The 23,715-nt window shown below is 46.9% G+C and overlaps 1 protein-coding gene across 1 annotated transcript in view; it reads right to left on the minus strand.

Annotated features, from left to right (window-relative positions):
• Nucleotides 1-13,393: 13,393 nt before the first annotated feature.
• Nucleotides 13,394-23,715, minus strand: part of LOC137571197 (cytochrome P450 2K6-like) — a 29,157-nt gene continuing 18,835 nt past the window's right edge. The window contains exons 5-9 of the mRNA XM_068280022.1: nt 22,052-22,225; nt 18,085-18,226; nt 15,838-16,022; nt 15,516-15,657; nt 13,394-14,274 (exon numbers count right to left, since the gene is read on the minus strand). Of these exons, the coding sequence (XP_068136123.1) occupies nt 14,093-14,274; nt 15,516-15,657; nt 15,838-16,022; nt 18,085-18,226; nt 22,052-22,225 (825 nt within the window). The 3' untranslated portion in view covers nt 13,394-14,092. The remainder of the gene's footprint in view (nt 14,275-15,515; nt 15,658-15,837; nt 16,023-18,084; nt 18,227-22,051; nt 22,226-23,715) is intronic.

Genomic DNA, 23,715 nt, shown 5'->3' on the forward strand with positions numbered 1-23,715 from the left:
GACCACTACTCGTGATGTTTCTCTCCCCGGCTCTGGTTTTGGTCTTGTCGTGACGGACTCTGAGGTTGGCAGTTCCTCGACATGTCCTGAGGTTTCTCTTGTGCTAGGATACCCCGATGCGCTCTGTGAGCCAGAATGCCCTAGTGTGTCTCGGTTACCAGCATGCTCAGATGCTTCCTCGTTGGAGACGTGTTCTGATTTTGCCTGCCTGCCTGTATGCCCAGAAGTGGTCCCTGAAAGCCCTGATCTTGATGGTCGTCCTGGTAATTCTGAATCCAGAATTGTCATAGGTTCCATAAGGGTTCTTGAGAATTCTCCATGTGAGCCTGGTGAACAGTCTGGCCTCTTGGGATCTCTGCAGAGCTTCAAAGTGTTCTGGGAGATTCTGGGAGAAATTTTTCTTGGTACCCTGGATGGGATCAACAGTGGCTTCTCTGTTGTAAGGGACACTTTGAATAGGTATTGTGGTAGGTTTGGTATTTTTGGACGGTCCCTGGAAGGTGGTGGGTTTTGCTCGGAGAATGTCGATGGGTTTTTCTCTGGCATTCACAGTTCTGTTGGGTGTTACGCTGAGGCTTGTAGTACTGATGGGCATGTTTCGGTGGCTTCTGCTTCCGATGAGTTTGGTTTCGGGAAGATTGACTCTGGAATTGGGCCTTGTCGGGCTGACCCGACCTTCATGAGTGTTCAGTCAGTCTGTTTTGTTGAAAATATCAGTTTTGAGGGACGTCTGGAAGCCGTCCCTAGGCGGGGGGGGGGGGGGGGGGGGTACTGTAATGATCTGCTCTGCTGTCTTCACAGGCAGACAGCTTTTTGACCATTTTGTAGGTCTGAGTGCTGCAGGTCCCTGGAAAGGAGACCTGTCTTCGCTCTGCAACTTGCTGAGCTGCTGCTCTGGTCAGGAATTTGCATCCACTTGGCATGCAAATTGCTTAGCTGCTTCCTTTGATGGCTTGCAGTATAAATACCATTTCCTCCCAGAATTCCTTGCTTGTCATAAAGGTTTGATCCTGCTAGACTTACCTTGAGTCTCAGCCCTCTGCATATTGTTTGCTAAGATTATCTTAGAGTAATCCTTGGGAGTGCACTAGCATTCCTTCTAGCGTAGTTAGGTTGTTGATTATCTGTATTGCCTAGTTCTGTCTTGTCTGTTGCGATTGTCTTGTCGCCAGCGGCGGTCGACAGGAAATCGTTCTGTCTGTTGGGATCGCATTCGCCCTAGCGGTAGTGGCGGTGGTTCCTTCTGTACTCTGTCTGGGAGTGTAGGCCAGAGCTGCGGTTGCTACTGCTTACTCCTTCTGTCTGTCTTGTCTGGATCGAACGCTTTCTGTAGTCTCGGTGAGGTAACCGTTTAGCAAGCGTTCGCGTTCTCTATTCATTTTTGCATTACTTTGGTTAGTCAGGGTTGGTACGCTTTGTCGCTATTGCGCTTAACGTGTAGGGACCGCATGTAGTTAGTCCTGTCTGTTCCTTTGCTCTGTCTTAGTTGTGTGTTCACCGTCGCCGGGTGGCGACTAGATTGGTGGACACACATACATTCTGTCGCTGTGCTCACTCTCTCTCTAAGGGCAATCTTGCCCTGCATTGCTGCAACTCGTACAATTCCCACCTGGCATCTGTGGCAGTGCAGAGGGGTTGTTCCTCTGCACTCCACAGCTCCATCTGCCGGTGGGAATTTCCTTCTACAGGTGCATTGCACCAAAGCTGGGTTCTGTTGTTTCATACGCTTGTGGAGGATTTCCGCTGTGTCAGCGCACCTCTTGTGCGCTGACCTCGGAAATAATTCCCCAATCGTTACATATACATGATACGCTGCATGAAATGCCCCTCAAGAGGAATCTATATAGGAGAAACAGGACAAAAACTACGCACAAGAATGAACCATCACCGCTTTAAATTTAATGAGGGTAAAATGGGCACACCAGTGGGCCAACACTTCTGTAAACCCAGCATGCAAGATTTCAAAGTACTTATTCTGTACCTGCGCAGTCTGCTCCAGCTGAGGTGGAGGTGATTGACAGCGCCGCTCGCGACCTGGGGTCGCTCTGATGTCATCGCCGGGGACCGGGACGGACCTGCGGCGAACGGCTGCGGGCAGAGCTGCGGCAAGTGACGTGCTGGGAGCTTGGAGCTGGAGGAAGCCCCCGGTAAGTAGCACTCATTTTACATTATTTACCCTGATGACTCCTTTAAGGGTAACTTCAAAAATGAACAAGCAAGAAAGATTTCTGAGTACAATTTTATGAAAATGCTTAAAGGGACACTGTAGGGGGGTCAGGGAAAAATGAGTTGAAGTTACCCGGGGCTTCTAATGGTCCCCCACAGACATCCTGTGCCTGCGCAGCCACTCACCGATGCTCTGAAATTTCAGACTTTAAAGTCTGCAAACCACTGCGCCTGCATTGCCGTGTCCTCACTCGCACTGATGGCACTAGGCAGGGACGGATCTAGACCAAGTTGCCCCAAGTTGCGCCTGGGGCAAAGTCAGGTTTTGGCGCCTAAACTGCCATTCCCCATCCAAATTTTGCCGCCTTTTTAAGACTTCAACAAACTGCGCCTGGGGCAAGAGACCCGCTTGCCCCCCCCCTAGATCCGTCCCTGGCACTAGGAGCGTACTGCGCAGGCCCAGTATGGTCTGTGCCTGCGCCATGCGCTCCTGGTGACATCAGGGGAAGCAAGGACACGGCAACGCAGGCGCAGTGGTTTTCAGACTTTAAAGTCTGAAATTCCAGAAGTGACCTGGAGGCGGGGCCAGAGCATCGGTGAGTGGCTGCAGGGGCACAGGATGCCTGCGGGGGACCATTAGAAGCCCCGGATAACTTCAACTCATTTTCCCCCGATCCCCCTACAGTATCCCTTTACGACATTAACAGAAGAGTTAAATTGTGGAACAGGGTTTATGACTCCTTACGTAACATGATTGATTTGGCTTCATGATCTTCAGAAACCTGCTAGATATCATGTTTGCTTGCATGAGCTCACTGGCTCCAGCCTGCTGATCACCTGACATCTAACTGCTAAACAGCAACCAGCACAACTGCCTTCTTCGTGTTTACTATTTACCTGCATCAGTGTTTTACTACAGCTAACATCTGGAAATATGCCTGAAGAAGGGGACTAGATCCCAGAAAGCTTGCATTATTTAACTTTATTAGTTAGCCATTGAAAGGTATTACTTTTACAAGACTTTTTTTTTTTTTTCTACCTACAGATATTGTTTGGCTAACCCGGTACAGAAACATTTTTACTACTATCATCATGCAAGATACCGTAATGTACCGCACACATTTGGAATGTAAAACCCTACTGAAGAAATTGGCACAACTGGACAGTGACATATTTTTTCTACCAAAGTACAAGAAAGAAAATCTGATTGCAAAAGGTATTACTATCAGAAACCCAATTCAGCATACCTTCAGCACCCATTTTTCACAGCAACTCTGCTACAGAACATCAGAGAGGATCAGGAATTATCTCATTAAGGTTTGTTACAGCAAGAAGAGAATTACCCAAGATAATCTATGTTTACTTTATTCTACAATGCAAGGACCATCATCAGAAAGCCTTAAATCTACATTGCAGAAATTCTACAAACAATTACAGCTAGAGTTGGGCCGAACGGTTCGCCTGCGAACGGTTCCATGCGAACTTCAGTGGTTCGCGTTCGCGTCCCGCAGGCGAACTTTTGCGGAAGTTCGGTTCGCCCCATAATGCACCATGAGGGTCAACTTTGACCCTCTACATCACAGTCAGCAGGCCCAGTGTAGCCAATTAGGCTACACTAGCCCCTGGAGCCACTCCCCCCCTAATACAAGGCAGGCAGCGGCGGCCATTACGGTCACTCGTGTGCCTGCATTAGTCAGAGTAGGGCGAGCTGCTGCAGACTGTCTCTCATAGGGAAAGATTAGTTAGGCTTAGCTTGTTCCTGGCTGCATACCTGTTCTGTTGCATACCTGTACTGTGAACCCACCACTGCATACCTGTACTGTGAACTCACCACTGCATACCTCTTCAGTGAACCCACCACTGCATACCTGTTCAGTGAACCTGCCACTGCATACCTGTTCTGTGAACCCGCCACTATATACCTGTTTTGTTCAGTGAACCCGCCACTGCATACCTGTTCTGTTCAGTGAACCCGCCACTGCATACCTGTTCTGTTCAGTGAACCCGCCACTGCATACCTGTTCTGTTCAGTGAACCCACCACTGCATACCTGTTCTCGCCATGGTGCACACCAGTCCAGCACGGTCGTCACTACACAAACAGCTGTTTGCGGTGCGTTACACGGTGAGTTTGGTGTGTCAGTGTGAAGCAGTACCTTAACCCCCTTGGCGGTATGAAAAATACCGCCAGGGGGCAGCGCAGCAGTTTTTTTGATTTTTTTTTTTAAATCATGTAGCGAGCCCAGGGCTCGTTACATGATAGCCGCTGCTGAGCGGCATCCCCCCAGCCCCGCCGATCGCCTCCGGCGACAGGCGATCAGGAAATCCCGTTCAAAGAACGGGATTTCCTGGAGGGCTTCCCCCGTCGCCATGGCGACGGGGCCGGATGACGTCACCGACGTCAACGACGTCGGGACGTCATTGGGAGACCCGATCCACCCCTTGGCGTTGCCTGGCACTGATTGGCCAGGCAGCGCAGGGGTCTGGGGGGGGGGGCGCGGGCCGCACCGGATAGCAGCGATCGGGCGCGCGGCGGCGGCGATCGGGGTGCTGGCGCAGCTAGCAGAGTGCTAGCTGCGTCCAGCAAAAAAAAAATTATGAAGATCGGCCCAGTAGGGCCTGAGCGGCACCCTCCGGCGGCTTACCCCGTGTCACACACGGGGTTACCGCTAAGGAGGTTAATTACACTACCTGATTGATGTATACACATGCAAGATGTTTTAAAGCACTTTAGGCCTGTCAGTTAGCATTCAATGTGATTTCTGCCCTTAAAACGCTGCTTTGCGTCAAATCCAGATTTTTCCCGGGGACTTTTGGCATCCATCCCACTCATCCATGCCCCCCTCCAGGTGTTAGACCCCTTGAAACATCTTTTCCATCACTTTTGTGGCCAGCATAATTTTTTTTTTTCAAATTTCGCATCCCCATTGAAGTCTATTGCGGTTCGCGAACTTTTACGCGAACCGAACCTTACGCGGAAGTTCGCGAACCTAAAATCGGAGGTTCGGCCCAACTCTAATTACAGCACAGTTTAATCCTAAACAAAATAAAGAAACTCCCCAGCCTTAGACTCAAAGCTGCAAACATTCTGGAGAATGATACAAGTGCACCCCATTCAGAGCCTAAAACTGCCAAACTTTTACCTGTGGTTAACTTGTCCAGCTATAACCCAAGCAAGATTGAATTAGCTGTTCTTCTAAAGGACTCACTTTTTGCCCCACCAAAAGATTTGATGAAATAGAATTTTGTAGTGACATGGAAGAATTTTTTCAGAGGATACGACTAAAGGAATTTTTTCACAACAGACCTAATTATTCATCATTTGAAGACACTGAACCTGCAAATAGCAAAACCAAAAAGAGCAGTACCTGGACACCAAAATCAGGACGGAACAAGAAATTAGAAGAGTATATTGACAACTTTAGGAAATGAATCGAATTGGAGATACTGGACAAGCAAATACAGACACGCTACAACCTCAACACTCAAGAAAGGAAAGCAATACTGAACCTTAAAAGCAATAACAACATAGTAATTAAACCAGCTGACTAAGGAGGAGCTGTAGTGATTTTGAATAAATTCACCTATGTTCAAGAAGCAAACAGACAGCTCTCTAACAACACCTACTACAAAAGACTAGAAACAAACCCCACGCTACAATACTCAAGGGAATTGAAGAATATGCTTAATGATCTTTCCTCAGTATCATCTAACATACTTACATTAATAACAGGTAATCCTAAAATAGGCACCTTCTACATCTTACCAAAAATACACAAAGAAGGAAATCCAGGTTGTCTCATCATCTCTGGTTTGGGGACACTAACAGAAAAGATATTGGGTTGGGTAGAAAACATTCTTAGCCACTTCAGGATTCTGCGTACGCTTAAGTGGATTCCATGGAAACGGCTGCTCGTATAAGCGGCCGTTCCATGTCAGCTCACGGAGGGTGTCTCCGTGTCTCCGTGAACACCCTGCGAGCCGCCGATCGCGGCTCGCAGGGTACATGTAAAACACACGGGGAAGATCTTCCCTGGTGTTTACATATATACGGCGCTGTTGCGCAGCAGCGCCGTAGAGGAGATCGGCGATCCCCGGCCTCTGATTGGCCGGGGACCGCCGGCACCTGATAGGCTGAAGCCTATCTTATCCGCTCACAGAGGGAGGGAGAGGGAGGGAAGGGGAAGGAGGCCAGGAAGCGCTGTGAAGGGGGGCTTTGAAGAGTCCCCCCGCAAGCGCATGCAGCCGGCGGCGATCAGACCCCCCCCAGCAGGACATCCCCCTAGTGGGGAAAAAAGGGGGAAGTCTGATCGCCCTGGCTGCTATCTGATCGGTGCTGCGGGCTGGAGAGCCCACGCAGCACCGATCAGGCAAACCACCCCCTGGCACTGAAGTGGACACCACTGACCTTTTTAACAAATTGACTGCCGTGGGTCCAATCCCAGAGGGTGCTATCCTGGCTACAATGGATGTTGAATCCCTTTATATCAACATTCCACACGAGGACGATATTGCAGCTTGCCAACATTTCCTACAGCTGAATGATCTACCAACAGAGCCCACACTACAACTTATCAAATATATACTAACTCATAACTATTTTTCATTTCGGAATGATGTATATCTACAGACAATGGGCACTGCTATGGGAAGTAGAATGTCACCCTAGTATGAAAATTTATTTATGGCCAGATTGGAGGAAAACTTCCTTTCAACTTGTGAAATTAAACCATGGTCTTACTTCAGATTTATAGAAATAGTGTCACCCTATAGAATCCCAGGTGCCTTGGCTTGCAGAAATGCAAATAGCGGCATGTGCTCCACACCCTCTATATCAGGGGTAGGGAACCCATGGCTCGGGAGCCAGATGTGGCTCTTTTGATGGCTACAACTGGCTCAAAGACAAATCAGTAGGGGTTGATTCACTAAGCTACACTACTCAAGCAGCGCAGCTTAGTGTGCCAGCGCAAGTAACATTTTCAAAGTTGGTACACTACTGCTGTAGCATGCACTACTAACTTAATCAAGCTCCCCCAAAACTAACAGCCGCTCCAATTGTCCCCACCCTGGACCCTGTCAGATCCAGTGACTTTGTAGGACGAGATCCCTGCACTTTGATGTGCCCATTAGGCTGCCTGTCACCTGACAGGCAGACTATTGGGCCAAAGTGTGGGATCTCGTCATACAAAGTGAATCAAGCCCCTAGTCAGTGAACTAATTGTACAAGCTGTTAGTCGGTATTTCTCCTGTCTGGCTCTTGAAGAAATTGATGATGTTGCTGAAACCCAAGAGAAGCTGAAGACGTTTCTGAAACTTCCGCTGCCCAGAGGATCAACTGTATACACATCACCATGGCAACAGGGACGTGAGCCCTCTGCTGTGCATGCACCCTGTCCTACTGTAGTTTGAAACATATTGCATGGCTCTCACAGAAATACATTTTAAAATATGTGGCATTTAGGGCTCTCTTAGCCAAAAAGGTTTCTGACCCCTGCTCTATACAATGCCGCTATTTGCATTTCCACAAGCCCCGGTGTCCAGGATTCTATCGAGCGCAGATATTTAAAATGATAGCCAGTAATTTACCTACTTTTAATCATTAACGCTAATCGGGCGCCTCTAATATTCCTTGTTTGCCATACATTGCAGGCATTATAAAAGATGCAATTTGCAGGCAAAAAGTACATTTCAGCGCCTAGAGGCACTCAAGACTCGAGGTATCACCTACAAAAAAAATGTTTGTTGTTATGCCTTTGGATATGATTCAGTGTAACACTTGTTCACTAGTAAATGAGAATTTGAAAGTAGAAAAGTACATGAAAAGTTTTGAAAAGGTTACAGATAAAAGGGATGACGGTAAAGCCAAATTGACTGTATTAGTGGCAGGAGGAGGTAATGGGAAAAGCAATGCTGTCATAGATTTACAGATTTGGCATTCCTGCTCTTTGGTCGGGGACACCTGCCCAGTGCCCACATGTCTGAGTCAGAGCTGAGACAACCACAGACAGTAACAAAGCAGCAGTGGGGTGTAGCTGAATAAACTGCTGCAGAGTGACATCTAGTGGACAAATTGAAGTAAGCAGAAGGTATGAAATCACAATCAATCTTCCTTCCTTTCCTTTCTTTCATTTCTTTCTTTCTTTTTCCTTCAGTAGACACACATTTTTCTTTTCCTTTCTAATTTTCTATTTTATTTTTTGTGTCATTATTGTATTTTTGAAGGTTTAAATAATAATTAGGGAATATTTACCAGCCATTTCTATCCTTCTCTACCTTTCAATGATTCTGGCAGTTTAACCTCTAGAAGACACGGTGGCAGCCCCAGGACCGCCTAACGCCAATCGGTGTGCAGTCCTGGGGGCAGAGTTTGCAGGTGATCGCACGCGCCGATGTGCGCCCATCTCCGCTTGCATGAAGGAGCTCCGCTCCGCCATCAGTCTCCCACTGTTAGACGGTGAACCCACCATCTAATAACACTGTATAGTGCTGCGATCTAAGGCAGTGCTGTACTGGGGACAGCCGTGTGACATGGTTGTCCCCCTGGGAGGCACAAAAGCGATCCGCTGTGATAGGCTGAAGTCTATCACAGCCGATCGCGCTGATTGGCTGGCAGGGGGAGGGAGGGAGGGGGGAAGATAAAATTAAAAAAAGGCACAAATTTAATAAAAATAAATAAAACAATTATTTTTTAATAAAATAAACATGTTTGGGGCGATCTGACCCCACCAACAGAAAGCCCGGTTGGTGGGGAGAAAAAAAAGGGGGAGGGGGGTATCAGTTGTGCGCTGAGTTGTATGACCCTGCAGCGAGGCCTTAAAGCTGCAGTGGCCTAATTAGCTAAAAATGGCCTGGTCTTTAGGGAGGTTTAAGCCAGTGGTCCTTAAGTGGTTAATCAGGAATCCGCATTTTTCAGTTATTAGTTCCTCTGTGGTCCTCTTGCCCAGTCCCACAGTGCAGAGAGTGCGAATCTTCTAGTCACTTTCCAGCTTACACCGTGACCAAATGTGACGCCTGTGAATGCATTCACGAAACAATCCTGTGTGCTGTGGTGGATCTAGCTTCTGATTTTTATTTTCTTATGGGGCGGGGTCATAGGGGCGGGGTCATAAGGGCGGGCCGGGGGGCAGAATATAACATATACGAGTAAGGTGCATGGTTAGAGAAAGAAAAGTGCATACATACTACACTAGATCAGGCCGTGTATCAGTCGCAGTATCAAAAGCATCAGGAAGGAAACCAAGGAAACCCCTTTGATTGCCCCCCATGTATCGTTAATGTTAATACCAGCTTCCTCAGGAGCTGCATGGTGTGTGTATTCAACAGATATTCCATACGAACAGGGTCACGTGGAGTTCACTTACTTCCACTTTATGATGCAGTTCACGGGGCTCTGATTCTTCCTCCTCCCGTCTTCAGAAGAAAGAAGCATCAAAGTCACATGAAATGCACCACTCAGAGTCACATGAAACCTCCACAATGCTCACGCAGCACTGACCCACAAGGCTCAGTGCTAAATACAATGCTTTCTTCAATTTTGTTTGTTAATGATCTGGAACATAAAACACAAAATGATGTTGCCATGTTTTCAGATTATACATTATATAGAATTGTTAATGCTAGAAATGTAGGCATCTGGTAGAGTTTCTCAGGCTTCACGGAACTGATCAATAGACAAATACATGTGCGCTGCGTGTTACAGCCAGGACTAAAGAATATTATGTCGAAAGTGAATCAGCTCTCCAATGCCAGTGTCAGACAATGATAGGAGGTAGGTAGCATCCAGTGCAGCTCTCTCAGCGGTGGGATTTGACAAGTGTCTGTTTCAGAAAAAGGAGAGAGAAGAGAGCGCCTCTGTGGTGCAATACCTTTAATTCAGTTTGCAAATTGCAAAAGAAATGCATGTACAAGATGGCATAAATTTGCAAGCATATCTCACATGCTCAATGGTCCACTCCTCGGACGCCAGCCCTGGCCAGTGGCAGACATCAACAAGGGTGCATAGTAGGTTTGGAGTCCAGGCAAACTCCGTGTGCCGGGTGATGAGTCATCATTATCACCCATCATTATATGCGTTGCTAAGATTCGGAGGGTTAATAGTATTCAATGCCGCCGGGAATTTAAGTGGCAGCAGAGTGAGTTGTCATTCAGCTCACCTTCTGCCCCGCTTCCAACTGCCCGACGATGTTATAATATGTACGCGTTTATATGTATGCATCGGCATGCGTGATCCCTTGTAATCTCCACCCCAGGACTTGACGCCAATCGGCATTATGCGGTGCTGGGGGAGCAACCGTGCAGCCGACGACCGGTGTTAGGTGGTCGTAAGGTGGTAAATCAGCTTACAACAATTTACTATAACGTGGACAATTTTTGTACATAAGAGTAGTGATGATTGTAATGTGATAATTTGGATTTCCCAAAATTTTGCATAAATTGTGTCATTAGTACAATTATATTAATAACGGACAAATCATAATCACAAAAAAGTGTGAAACTATGTGTAATTTTAATCATACACATATTTCTGTAATGACTATAGTTTTTTCGGAAGTATGTAAAATTTCCTAATTTTTAGTATTTTTTGGGATAATTTTTTTGTGTACAGGAACAGGAAATTAGGATTTTGTGTTGCTTGTAATTTTGTGTAATTTTCTTGTTTTACAAAATTACGATATAACACAAAATTACGACACAACATTACGAATTACGAAATTATGAATGACTACTTTTCTGATAATTATGAATTATAATTATAATTTTATGTCCTAATTGCAAACTTCGGGTCGTAATTACGGAAACGCAAAATTTGGGGCTCATCACTTTATACGAGACTTTATAACTTGGGTGTTTGTATGAAAGTAGGGAAGTATGCATGTGAAAAGATCAAAGTACACGTTGACTGCCGCTGAAACATTTATAGAAATGAAGTGTCTGTGGCTATTTTAATTACCTAAAGAGCACTTCACGCCAATGGGCGTGACCGCGGCGACAGCCCCATGACCGCCTAACGCCAATTGGCTTCAAGTCCTGGAGCTGCCTGTTGCAGGAGATCACATACGTGGATGCGTGCGCATCTCCGCTATGTCTCCCAGTAGCGAACGCCGCTAGGAGACTGGTAGACGGCGAAACTGCCGTCTATTTACTCGGTACAGCGCTGCGATCTATGGCAATGCTATACAGGGGACAGCCGTGTCACTCCGCTGTCCCCTCCAGAGGCAGGAAAACGTTCCGCTGTGATAGGCTTCCACGTAGTGATCGCAACGTCAGACGACCTAATTAGTGGCGGAAAAAACAAGATGCAGATCAATTAATTGTGATAAGTAGCATTAAAGTTATTGGCGAATGAATGGGAGGTGAACGTTGCTCGGATGCATGAGGTTTTCGACACTGCGGTGCTGAACCGGTTAAATCCTGCTATAAAGGGACTCCGAGGAGTAAACAAAAACAAAACCGGGACTTACCTGGGGCTTTCTTCAGCCCACCATAGGTCGGGACGTTCCCCGGCGTCCTCCTGGCTCCTCTCCCGGTCCCTTAGCAGAAATCACGACCGGCGACACTGGGGCCCAGTGTCAGACTGACACTTCCTGAACTATGACGCTCGTCGTCATCATGCCGGCCGCTACTCATCATCACGGCGGCCGGCGTGACAGTACTGCGCATGAGTGGTTCACAGTTAGAAAACCGAGCAAGCGCAGTACTGTCACGCCGGCCGCCGTGATGATGAGTAGCGGCCGGCGTGATGACGATGAGCGTCATCGTTCAGGAAGTGTCAGCCCGACAATCGGCCCCTGTGTCGCTGGTCGTGATTTCTGCGGAGGGACCAGGAGAGGAGCCAGGAGGACACGGGGGGACCTCCCGATCTACGGTGGGCTAAAGAAAGCCTCAGGTAAGTTCCGATTTTGTTTGTCATTACTCCGCGGAGTCCATTTAAAAGATTGTTTGTGATTTCAATGAACTTTAGAGGAAACCTGTAATGCCATAAAAAAGAAAGTGTTTCAGGTACCCTGGGCTTCTACCGGCCCCCTGAAGCCGCTATGTGTCTACGCAGTCTCTGAACGATCCTCTGGTCCCTCGCAGTGGCTCACTTTTGCTTTCCTCTGTCGCCGACCACTGCGCCTGTGCGGCCCTGGCCGCGTGCATCCTGTTTCACTGCAGAGAGCGTTCAGGATGGCTTATCTCTGGCTAATGGCAAATGTAATCATTTCAGGCTGAGGCACTTTGAAGCATGTGTCTTCACTCTGCACCCCTCCTTTTCTGCAAAAGTGACACAGCTGTTGCCAGGGTGATGTGTATATTCAGCAGAGGGAAAGGGGGAGGAGGAAGTAGAATCAAAACAGAGGCAGAGAGTGTCTTCTGCCTTTGCCGATGAGACAGAGATAAGCTATCATTTTTTACCTGCTCTCTGCAGTGAGAGTTTTTACACACAGAGTATGTAAGGAAATGCTTTCAATTGTTCTCTTAAAGTGAATGGGAAACACATTTAAAAAAATGAGACAAATACTTACCCAAGGAGAGGGAGGGCTCTTGGTCGTATAGAGCCTTCCCGCTCCTCTCCTGGTCTCCTCGTTCCGGTGCTGGCTCGCCCGGTAGCAGTATTTGACTGAATTAGTCAAATACTGCTTCACCCGGCCGAAGGAGGCTTCAGAAGTCTTCAGGGAGCCTGAGTGCTCCTGAAGAAGGGCGGCCCTGTACTGCGCCTGCGCAAGCATGCTCTCTTGCACGCTCACGTCTGTGCAGTATGGAGCCGCACGTCTTCGGGAGGACACGGCTCCCGAAGACTTCCAAATACCCTTTCGGCAGGGGATTGAAATGGGGGGGAGCCAGCACAGAATAGAGAGCACCGAGAGAGGAGACAGAAGACTCTATACGACCCAGAGCCTTCCATCTCCTTAGGTAAGTATTTGCTTCATTTTTTTCAAAATGCGGTTCCCCATCACTTTAAGTAACTAAGAGTAGTTACTGAAAATTTAGTTTTCGAGAGTATATTACCACTTTAAAAGTAATAATAATTGTTTTCTTTCAGGTAAATTTCAGCAATTGTATAAATAAGTCAATCATATTCCGAGCTCTTCATCAAGTAATATACCTTCTCAACTATCAGACTGGTAAAAAAAAAAAAAAACATTTCCGATGAACAAATAAATAAATTAATTAGAGGTGTAAATTACACATTTTATTAATTTCTCAATCAAAAGAACATAAACAAGAAACATACAAAATGTCATACTATTCTTTGTTAAATTTCAAGAAGAAGAGGGTATAAAGTTAGGAATGTACAGGGCTTTTTTTTCATAAAAATAGTAATTTCCTCTTAAACCTCACCAATCAACAAATGCCAACTATCAAAATAATGAATCCCATAGCGTTAGGGTGCGCACATACCTTTGGTGGATGTCACACTTCGGGGATCGGGACCCAAACCCCTTGGGCAACATCGCAGGGCTACACAGATGTGATTCAGCTGTGTACTGTTGCTAAGCGGAAGAATAATGGAGTGGCGCATGCGTGACATCAGGTGGAGGGCAGGGGAGCAGCATGACCAAAGGAATCCGAATCGGCCATCACTGGAGGTGAGTTGATCGGCGCTTCATCACGGGCCGAGAATCAGCACTTCTGTACACATGCCTGATTATCAGCTGAGGCCACCTCAGCCCGACTTCAGTCAAGCGTGTAGAGAAGCCCTGTACTGGTGGGAGGCCCATCTGGCTTGCAGGGGCATTTGCCCCTGTAATTACACAATCAGTAGATTTACAACTTCCTGCACTGCATTCTGGGATCTGCCAAATTTTGTTTCTGAATCTTCCATGATCAGGAGAAGCAAATACAGTTGCAAAGGGTTAGAATTGCACAGTTGGAGCTCCCAAGATGTAGATAAAGTGGTTCAGTACAATGTTAGAACTCTTCTTAGCAGTGGAAACAACTTTTCTTTAGGACCGAGGCATGCAGCAGATCTTGTGGCCAACAGGAGCTACCGCCAGGCCTATTGAAGGTTTGACCTGGAGGTTAGTTACACCAGGAGCAGCATGGAATGTGAACTTCTGCATGAGGCTGGTGAAGAAGAGAAACAGCTCCATCTTTGCAAGAGTTTCTCCAACGCAAGACCTCCTCCCTGCAGGACAAGGAAAAGAATGATTGCCAGAGCTTACAGCAACTTACTAGAAAGCTTACAACAAACTCTGCTTTGCTGCAGATTGTCTACAGCACAGGTGTTGAGCTAAAGCCCTTGGGGGACATAACCAGGGCAGCTCTCAGGACGGACTGAGATATGGAGAAATGTGTTCTACTTGATGAACCACACTTTTCCTGGTTAGGTCCTATCAATTCATTTGAACTGTGACCAAAATTAGTGAAAACCACGGCCTTTGAAAACTGGAGCTAGCATCCCTGGCCTAAAGCAAACCTCAAGTGAAAATAATCCGAATAAATCTCTAAAGAGTATTTTGTAAACAGGGCAAAGCATTTCTTCCTTCATCATATAGGGGCATATGGGTGTCATGGCATCCAGCATAAATCTGACCAGATTTCCCCCCCCCCCCCCCCAGTAACCTTGACTCACCCACCCCCAAGTTACAGTGTTAGGTAGGTTCCTAACATGCCTTCTTAGCTGCTTTTATATTGATGGGGAGAGCGGCAGTAGAATTTTAAAGAAAACCTAAACTAAACCTAAACTAAAAACCTAAACTAAAAAAAAAACCTAAGCTAAAAAAACCTAAACTAAAAAAGCTCCCCTGGGGGGTACTCACCTCAGGTCGGAGAAGCCTCTGGATCCTATCGAGGCTTCCCCCGTCCTCCTGTGTCCCACAGCGGTCTCACTGTGCCCCTCCGAACAGCGAGGATGTAAATATTTACCTTCCCGACTCCAGCGCAGTATTGGCTCTCCACTTGGAGATAGGCGGAAATAGCCGATCGCTGTTGGTCCACTCTACTGCGCAGGCGCAAGTCTCCTGCGCCTGCGCAGAAGAACGGACCTGACAGAGATCGGCTATTTCCGCCTATCTCCATGCTGAGAGCCACAAAAGGGCCCCCGCTGGAGCCAGGGAAGGTAAATATATCAAGCCTTGTCAGGCTTGTCGAGCCAGGATTGCGGGACACTTCGGGGGAGCCAGTGCTGGATTGCCTGCAGCTACAGGGATAGGGGAAGCCTCACTGGGACCCTGAGGCTTCCCCCTCCCAAAGTGAGTACCCCCCAGGGACGTTTTTTTTATCACAGAGTCTCAACTTCTGTAATTCAAACAAAAATGGCTGGTCTGGAATATGGTGCTTTTTTTTTTCCTCCTTCGGGGGGTGTTAAGGTAAGTTTGTAAATTAAACATGTGTAAAATGTACTCCATCTCATATTGAATGCGTTACCAGCAGAAAAGGGTATGAAAGCCGCCTTTTTCACAAACGCCCCATTGCTGTCCAGGAAGTGTTCCGGATAGAAGGACTCTGGATGCTCGAATTGTGATTTATCATATAAAACAGATTCCAGCAGCACCGTGACATAAGTTCCCTAAAGAAAATGGAAATGAATAGTACATTAGATTACAGATACTCACACCTTCCATGCTTCTGCTTTCAACTGTTTGCCTGTATACTCTACGGGCAACATCTACGTTACCACATCTATGTCATAAAGTATTTGTTAGAAGTATTAGGATGTACAGTAAACGTAATAGAATAAATGACTGACCTTTGGGATGTGGTATCCCTGAAATATAACATCTTTTGTAGTCTCTCGAGGGAGGTTCATGGGTAAGATGTTGGCCCGCCTCTGTACCTCATGAACAACAGCATTTGTGTAGGGCATGTCTTTACGATGCTCCATCCGTGGTTGAGCCGATCCAATCACTCTGTCGATCTCCTCCTGTACACATCCTGATGATCAAAATATCGAAAACTTTTAATGAGATGATTAAACAGAATATAGACACAGGCACATGCACAGAGAGGGGTTGCTCAATAACTTGACCACCCCAGAGTCCAATTAAAAACCTTTGAAGACAGAGTTTTCTGTCATGCTGCCCCTAGACTTTAGAATGCCGTGCCTAACTTAATCAAGACAGCTCCAACCCTGAACACGTTTAAATCAAAACTGAGAAGCCACCTCTTTAGTCTGGCTTTTATGATCGCATAACTTTTTCCCTGTACACATCACTATGTAAACCAAAACAAAAGAGAGCAGGCGGTTGGCACTACAGCGATTGCGACAAAGACTACTCAGTTAAAAGTACATGCAGTGTGCACTGGAGGAAATATATACACCTCTTCTCTAGAACCTCTTCAGCGTGCTCAAGCTAGGAACGTCAAACAGCAAACAGGAAGGAAGAGCAGGAAAGCTGGCACTGCTGCAAGTGTTCAATTTTTTTGTAGCATACATAAAGTGCAAGCGTGCAACATCTTGCAAAATGGCATAAAAAGTCGTCAACATACCCTTGTGAGAGGAGGCGTGGGTGGTGGTGGGTGCTGGGCTAAGATGCCTGACAGCCGTTTCGCGCTGGGATAGCGCTTCTACGGAGGCGACGACTTTTTATGCCATTTTGCAAGATGTTGCACGCTTGCACTTTATGTATGCTACAATAAATTGAACACTTGCAGCAGTGCCAGCTTTCCTGCTCTTCCTTCCTGTTTGCACATCACTATGTACTGATCTAAGACAAGCTTATGCGCTTTGGGTCCTATGGGAGAAAAGATCTTTACAAATGTTTTGTTGTTGTTCAATGAGATTAGAATAATGATGGCTTACATGCCAGTACTATTCAACTTTAAACGGGGCCAATTCAAATCAGCAGGTATGTCGGCCCAGCCAGTAAGAGCCCCAATCCTATCCAGCCTCGACTACTGGAGCATCCTACTCTGAGGCCTAGCAAAAAAACATCCTACTCTAAGGTCTAGCAAAAAAACATCCTACTCTAAGGCCTAGCAAAAAAACATCCTACTCTGAGGTCTAGCAAAAAAAAACATCCTACTCTGAGGCCTAGACTGGCAACTCTTTAATCCCTATTGAACTTTCACCCACCTCTCCTTCCGCTCCTCTGATGTCACCCCGTCTCTGCCATTCTCTCCTCTGGCTGACAATAACCCTGTGGAAGCAGTTCAAACCTCTAAAACCATAATTTAAAACCCGCCTTAAATTTGCTTCTCTGTATATTTCCTCATTAATCTCCAGATAAAATCCCACCCAGAACCTCCACTTTTCCATTGAACCCCTCTCACTTTGCATCTATCAGCTCATGATTAGAGATGCACATTCAAATTTCACAGAATTGAAATGTCCTAATTTGCAATCAGAAACCACTGGGAAATCCGACTTCTGTGGAAATACTGCATTACCGCAACTCAGTAATTTTACCCCAATCACGGAACTTGAAAGCATCGGACCAATCAGAGAATGCTGAGTCAACTCTAAAGTATTTGGCCAATCAGACAAAGAAAAAAATGAACAAAAAACAAAAAAGACTCATCAGAAATTAGAACTCCGTCATTAGAAAACAGAAATTGGAAATCTGCAGACTCAGTAATCAGCATTGGGGGAAATCGGAATTTCTGTGGAATCCAAAATCAGAAAACTCATGGTGAGTATCATCTCCCTTTTGAACTCTCTCCCACAGATTGTCCATAATTCTGTAGGCATGGAAACCTTCAAATGTACCCTTAGATCACACCTTTTCACACAAGATTATAATCTGTCATAGTCTGATGTATAAGCTCACTACCTCACTCGCTGGCTCCTTCATCTCCTCACCTATTGTCACCTCCCAACTATCTTCTGAATTGTAATCTCAAAAGAGCAGGGTCCTCCTCGTAGTAGGTCTTGTCTCTGCTTTACTTTATCTATCAAATTAACATGTTTTAAACCACACAGACAATGGTTGTACAGTAGGTAACATAAACAAAATTGGCACTATATGAATAAAATAATAATATTATTAATCCTTACTTTGGATGTCAGGGTACTGTATCATATATATCAAGGCCCAGCGAATGGTGGAGGAGGTGGTCTCTGTGCCCGCCATCAGTAAAGTTGACACAACACTCATCAGGTTCTTTTCATGGAAATAAGTGTTGGGATCAGATCTTTCCTATGTAAACACATTGACAAAACACAACCATGATGGTCCCATGACTATGAATGGTCCCAAACAGGGGCGTAGCAATAGGGGTTGCAGAGGTAGCGACCGCATCGGGGCCCTTGGGCCAGAGGGGCCCCGAAGGGCCCTTCCTCAACTGCAGTATTGGCTCTCTATTGGTCCTGTGCTCATAATAATCACTTCTATAGATACTTTGAATAGTAGTAATCGTTAACAAACTGTTCCCCATCCCCTTCTTACACCTCTGACACTGTAGTTGCCATTGGCAGGTTTTGGTGCGTCGTATCAATTGTTATGTATAGAGTGCTCGGGGGGCCCCTTGTAAAACTTGCACCAGGGCCCATAGCTCCTTAGCTACGCCACTGGTCCCAAAGTTCTTACCCTTCCTCTGAAACAGCCCTTCATCCACTCCCTTACCTAGGCCACATCAAAGTTCAGCTGGGGAACACCATAATGCATAGCTACACTAGTGCCACTATGCATTATAACTCTTTTAGCAATGTTAATATACAAAACTGAAAATATTATTCATTAACCCCCTTGGTGGTATGATTCTTTTTGGATTTTAGGGTCTAAAAGTGGTGCAATTTGTTTGCACCCTTTCAGACCCTAAAACCTGGTAAAAAACATGCTGCCAAGGACATCTGCAGCAGTTTAACAATCACTCACCTCCCTGGCTCCAACGCTGCAGTTATGCCTCCATCCTCCGGGTGGCGCTGCAACTCTAAAGCGATCCCACCAGGAGGAAGCAGAGCCCCCGGAGGAGAGGAAGAAGAATGGCACCTGATGTCGGGATCCCTCGGGAGGTATGTAAAACCGCCCGCTGCACGCATTGCTCTGCATTCAGCCTTCAGCGGCTACCCAGAGCAGAGGTCGGGATTAACACTCTTAGCTGCGGTTTTCTGACCCGACCCTAGCTCAGAAATTACCACCAAGGAGGTTAAAATAGTACTTGAACAGAGGGACAATGGGTGTCTTACACCAAGCACCACGATATCCACAAAACAACCTTGTTTTTAATAATATGAGATTACCAATTAACTTGTGTAGCCCAGATAGGGGTTTCTAGAACATTTTTAACAAAAGTGTGATTAGCTATTAAACCAGAGGGTTACCTGTTGGCACAGGGGTAAAAACTCATTCACACATCCAACATAATGCCCAACCATGGGGCCTCACTGCAGTGAGTTGCTGGGGGAAAAAAAGTTATTCAAAGCAGGATCCCAGTAAAAGATTAGTAATTTCTGATTCTAAAAATGATCACACGATCGTTTGGCATGAATAGATAAAAATATGTGTTCCTTTCAGGAATGCAGTTTGTATTAAATCCTCATTAGAGCAATGCTCCGGTTTCCCACCTTGCAGAAAGAGTTCAATAAAGCTTTACGCTGAACTTAAATTAAATGGCATCAATCTAGCCAGCGGGCGTATCGGTTGTACATTACTCTTCCGGCTGTGAACGGTCTAAAGTCCTGCGCCGTCACCTGTATCAACCGCTAATTACTGGCCAAATACAAAAGCGGGGATAGGTAGTAGATGCTGCAGCTGTAGACGCTGGATGGAGCGCTGCTATAACAGTCTCCGCGACCACATCTAGAGGTACACCCCTCTTCATCAGAGCATCCAACATGCAACCAGTGACGTCACTGGTAGCAGCTTAGACTGTTCGAACCAGCTTGGATCAAAGCACTTCCTGGTACGAGACGTGGCCGCGGAGACTGTTACAGCAGCGCTCCATCCAACGTCTACAGCTGCAGCATCTACTACCTATCCCCGCTTTTGTATTTGGCCAGTAATTAGCGGTGGATAGAGGCGACGGCACAGGACTTCAGACCATTCATAGCCGGAGGGTAATGTACAACTGATATGCCCGCAATTTTGGCAAAACACTCAAACGCTAGCACTTTTCAAAATCGCTAGTGTAATGAAACCCTATGGGCCCGTTCTTACTTGGGCGATTTGCACTAATCGCTGCAAATCGCCCCAAAACGGCCAAAAACGCAAAGCGCAAATGCGTTGCCTGCACCACTTTCAGGTGATTTCCCAGCGATCACGTTTCAGTGCTATAGAAGCGCTAAACGCGATCGCGGCAAAATCGACGCACTGTTCAGTGATTTTTCCTAGTGAAATCGCGGAAAAATTACTCCTGCAAAACGCCAGAGAAAAATTGCCGGCGTTTTGCGTTTCTAAGTGTGAATGGGGCCTGAGAGTGTGAGTGACGTGGGCGAGTGGTGGCTTTTTAGCATTTAAAGGGGCCTGCTGCCAATTTAACTTAGGATCAGTACTTTTGTATGTCATTTTATATTTATGAAAGGTTGTAATATGTGTTCTATAGCGCTGTGGGTAGCTCATTATTTGCATCATTTATACAATTAGTATCTGGGGGATACTTATATCCACATAGCTGCTGATTTATCCATCTAGTGCAGGACCACTTTCTATTTGTAATGCACAACCAACAACTGCACAATATGACCAACCACACAACAAGTTGTTTACATGTCAAGTACATACACACATGCCAACCAACTAAACAATCAACTCATTTAAATACTACTAGCCGACCCGCGGCGTAGCATACGCCGCATAAGGGGATAGCGGGCAGGAAGGGGGTATTGGGCACACCTGGGTCCCCATGTGCGCTCCCCCTTCAGCTTAAGCTTAGCAGGACCCCCCTCCCTCACCTCGGTCCCACATGTGCGCTCCCCCCTCTAGCTTGAGCTCAGCAGGACCCCCCCTCACCTGGGTCCCCCAAGTGCGCTCCCCCTCCAACTTAAGCTCAGCAGGACCCCCCCCCCCCTCCCTCACCTGGGTCCCCCCATGTGCGCTCCCCCTCCAGCTTAAGCTCAGCAGGACCCCCCCTCACCTGGGTCCCCCATGTGCGCTGTCTGTATTGTAAGTGGACGGCATTGCAGGAAGTGACGACAGTGGAATGCACACTGGAACGCGGAAGAGGTGAGTCATCCCCTCCCGCTGCCTCTTAATAATAGCAGCGGCTGCTGCTGAACTTAAGCTAGAGGGGGAGCGCAGATAGGGGACCCAGTTGAGGGAGGGGTGGGGTCTAACACCCCTCCCTGCCGCTGCGCCTAATACCCCCTTCCTGCCCACTATCCCCTCCAGCTCGGCGGCAAGTCTAAGACCACCCCTGGGGGTAGGGCGCTACTTAATAATAATAAAAATCCAAACATTTATATAGCGCTTTAATCCTTTCGGACTCAAAGCGCTCAAGAGCTGCAGCCACTGGGACAGGCTCAGGAGGCCACCCTGCAGTGTTAGGCAGTCTTGTCTTGAATTCCTTACTGTATAGATCCTGACCCTAGCCAGGATTCAAACCCTGGCCTCCCATATCAAAGGCAGTGCCCTTAACCAGTACTCTGTTCAGCCACTGCTACTCTTCTCCTTGCTTTGACCGGCCCTGTGGGCAGGGCGCTACTTTTTCTTCTTGCTTGGACCGTCCCCTTCTTCTTGCTTGGACCGGCCCTGGGGGCAGGGTGCTACTTCTTCTTCTTGCTTGAAGCTTGAAGCACTTACTCTATTATATATATAGATGTGTGCAAGCTAAATGACAAACTGCATAACACTTCCCCATTCAAAAACAACAACAATGTTCAAAAGACTTGTACTCATGTGCCAACCTGTACGATAATTGGGTTGATCCACCAGTTGGATCTGGCAAACAACCTGTTATCAGTTGGTTGTCTGGTTGATTGCCAGCTGTACACATGCCCAACTATCTTCCAACAGACCAAGTTTAGAAGATAGTTGGGCGGATTGTTGGTACGTGTGTATGAGCCTCAAGACAATTTGGGGTATTACCTCCTCCTGCTTAATGAGGAAAGCATCAATAAATCCTCTCTGGTCATCTCTGTCCAGTTCCTGAAGATGCTTCATTAACTTCATTCTCAAAAAGGAGTGCAGATGAGACATGTTCCTCATGACTATCCTCCGCGCTCCACATATATAGCGCAAGGCAGGGAAATAATTGTACATCTAAGAAGAAGTCAAAAACATTTCATCTAAAACTAGGTCAAATATGTTACGAGTTGACAGCTAAAGATAACAATAATAATAGTATCAGCACATTTAACATTTTTGCATATGTAACATGAAAATGTAAAAGGAACCTGAGATGAGAGACATAGGGCTACCGAGAGGGGAGCAGCCCCTGCCCCAACTACTAACCTTCCCTTCCTCTCATGCAGGGGGTTATACGTCAGGTCAGGTGTTTTTGTGGCTACACTTATTATGGGTTTGAAGATCCTGATGTTCACACTTGTTTTATGACCATTGTGAGTTGCAGGGCCGGTTTAAGCAACAATGGGGCCCCAGGGCAAAATAAACCTGGTGGCCCCCCAACAGATACCTTGGAACAAAAATCGGCATTAAGGGACATTTTTTGCAGCTGGTATAGTCAGGGTGTGAAGCCCAGGGGCGTAGCAATAGGGGTTGCAGAGGTAGCGACCGCATCGGGGCCCTTGGGCCAAAAGGGCCCCGAAGGGCCCTCCCTCAACTACAGTATTAGCTCTTTATTGGTCTTGTGCTCATAATAATCACTTCTATAGATACTTTGAATAGTGGAAATCATTAACAAGCTGTTCCCCATCCCCTTCTTGCATCTCTGACACTGTAGTTGCCATTGGCAGGTTTTGGTGTGCCGGATCAATTGTTATGTATAGAGTGCTTGGGGGGGGGGGGGGGGGGGGCATTGTAAAACTTGCACCAGGGCCCACAGCTCCTTAGCTACGCCACTGGTGAAGCAGCAATTGGTCAGAGCTCCACATTCTGGCTATCCCAGCCTGCATGGGGGACAAGGGGTTAAAAAGTTTCAGGAGGGGGGACCCCACATAATTAAAAAAAAAAAAAAAACCCACACTCTAAACATACAGCAGTAGATGTAGAGATGCACCAACCCCTAGATGATCAATGGATGTGCCACGGCTAGCCCAGCACCACCTGAGCGAAAATCTTCAAAACGGATGAAGCCGGCACCATCTTAGATGGTGCCGGCTTCATCCGTTTTGCACACTCTAAACATAAAATGATAAAAAACAAAAAATTGGGAAAATAGGAAAAAATGCCAGGGATCTTCATACAGCCATATTGCGGCTGTATAGCGATCCCTGGCCAAATCGCTGCAGCTGCGTATGGACCCCCTGGAAACCCCATCAGGAAATGTATTAGGCTACTTACACACCAGGACGTTGCGTTTTAGGGGACGTTATGGTCGCATAACGTGCCCCTAACACAACGCCTGGTGCTCCCTGCTTTGGACGTCGGAGTGAGCCGCGTTGTGCAGCTCACTCTGGCGTCCGTGATGCCGTGATGCGTACTCTTGTGCGCATGCGGCATCACGTGGTCCCGCCGGCCAATCGCTGCACAGAGCGGCCGCTCCAGGAAGTAAACACTGCACGTCACTGAGTGCAGTGAATATTAATTAGCCATGTGCCTGGCCGCTCTCCGCTCCTCCCCAACGTTACTGA

This window comes from Hyperolius riggenbachi, chromosome 4 (assembly GCF_040937935.1).
Source record: "Hyperolius riggenbachi isolate aHypRig1 chromosome 4, aHypRig1.pri, whole genome shotgun sequence".
Lineage (NCBI taxonomy): Eukaryota > Metazoa > Chordata > Amphibia > Anura > Hyperoliidae > Hyperolius > Hyperolius riggenbachi.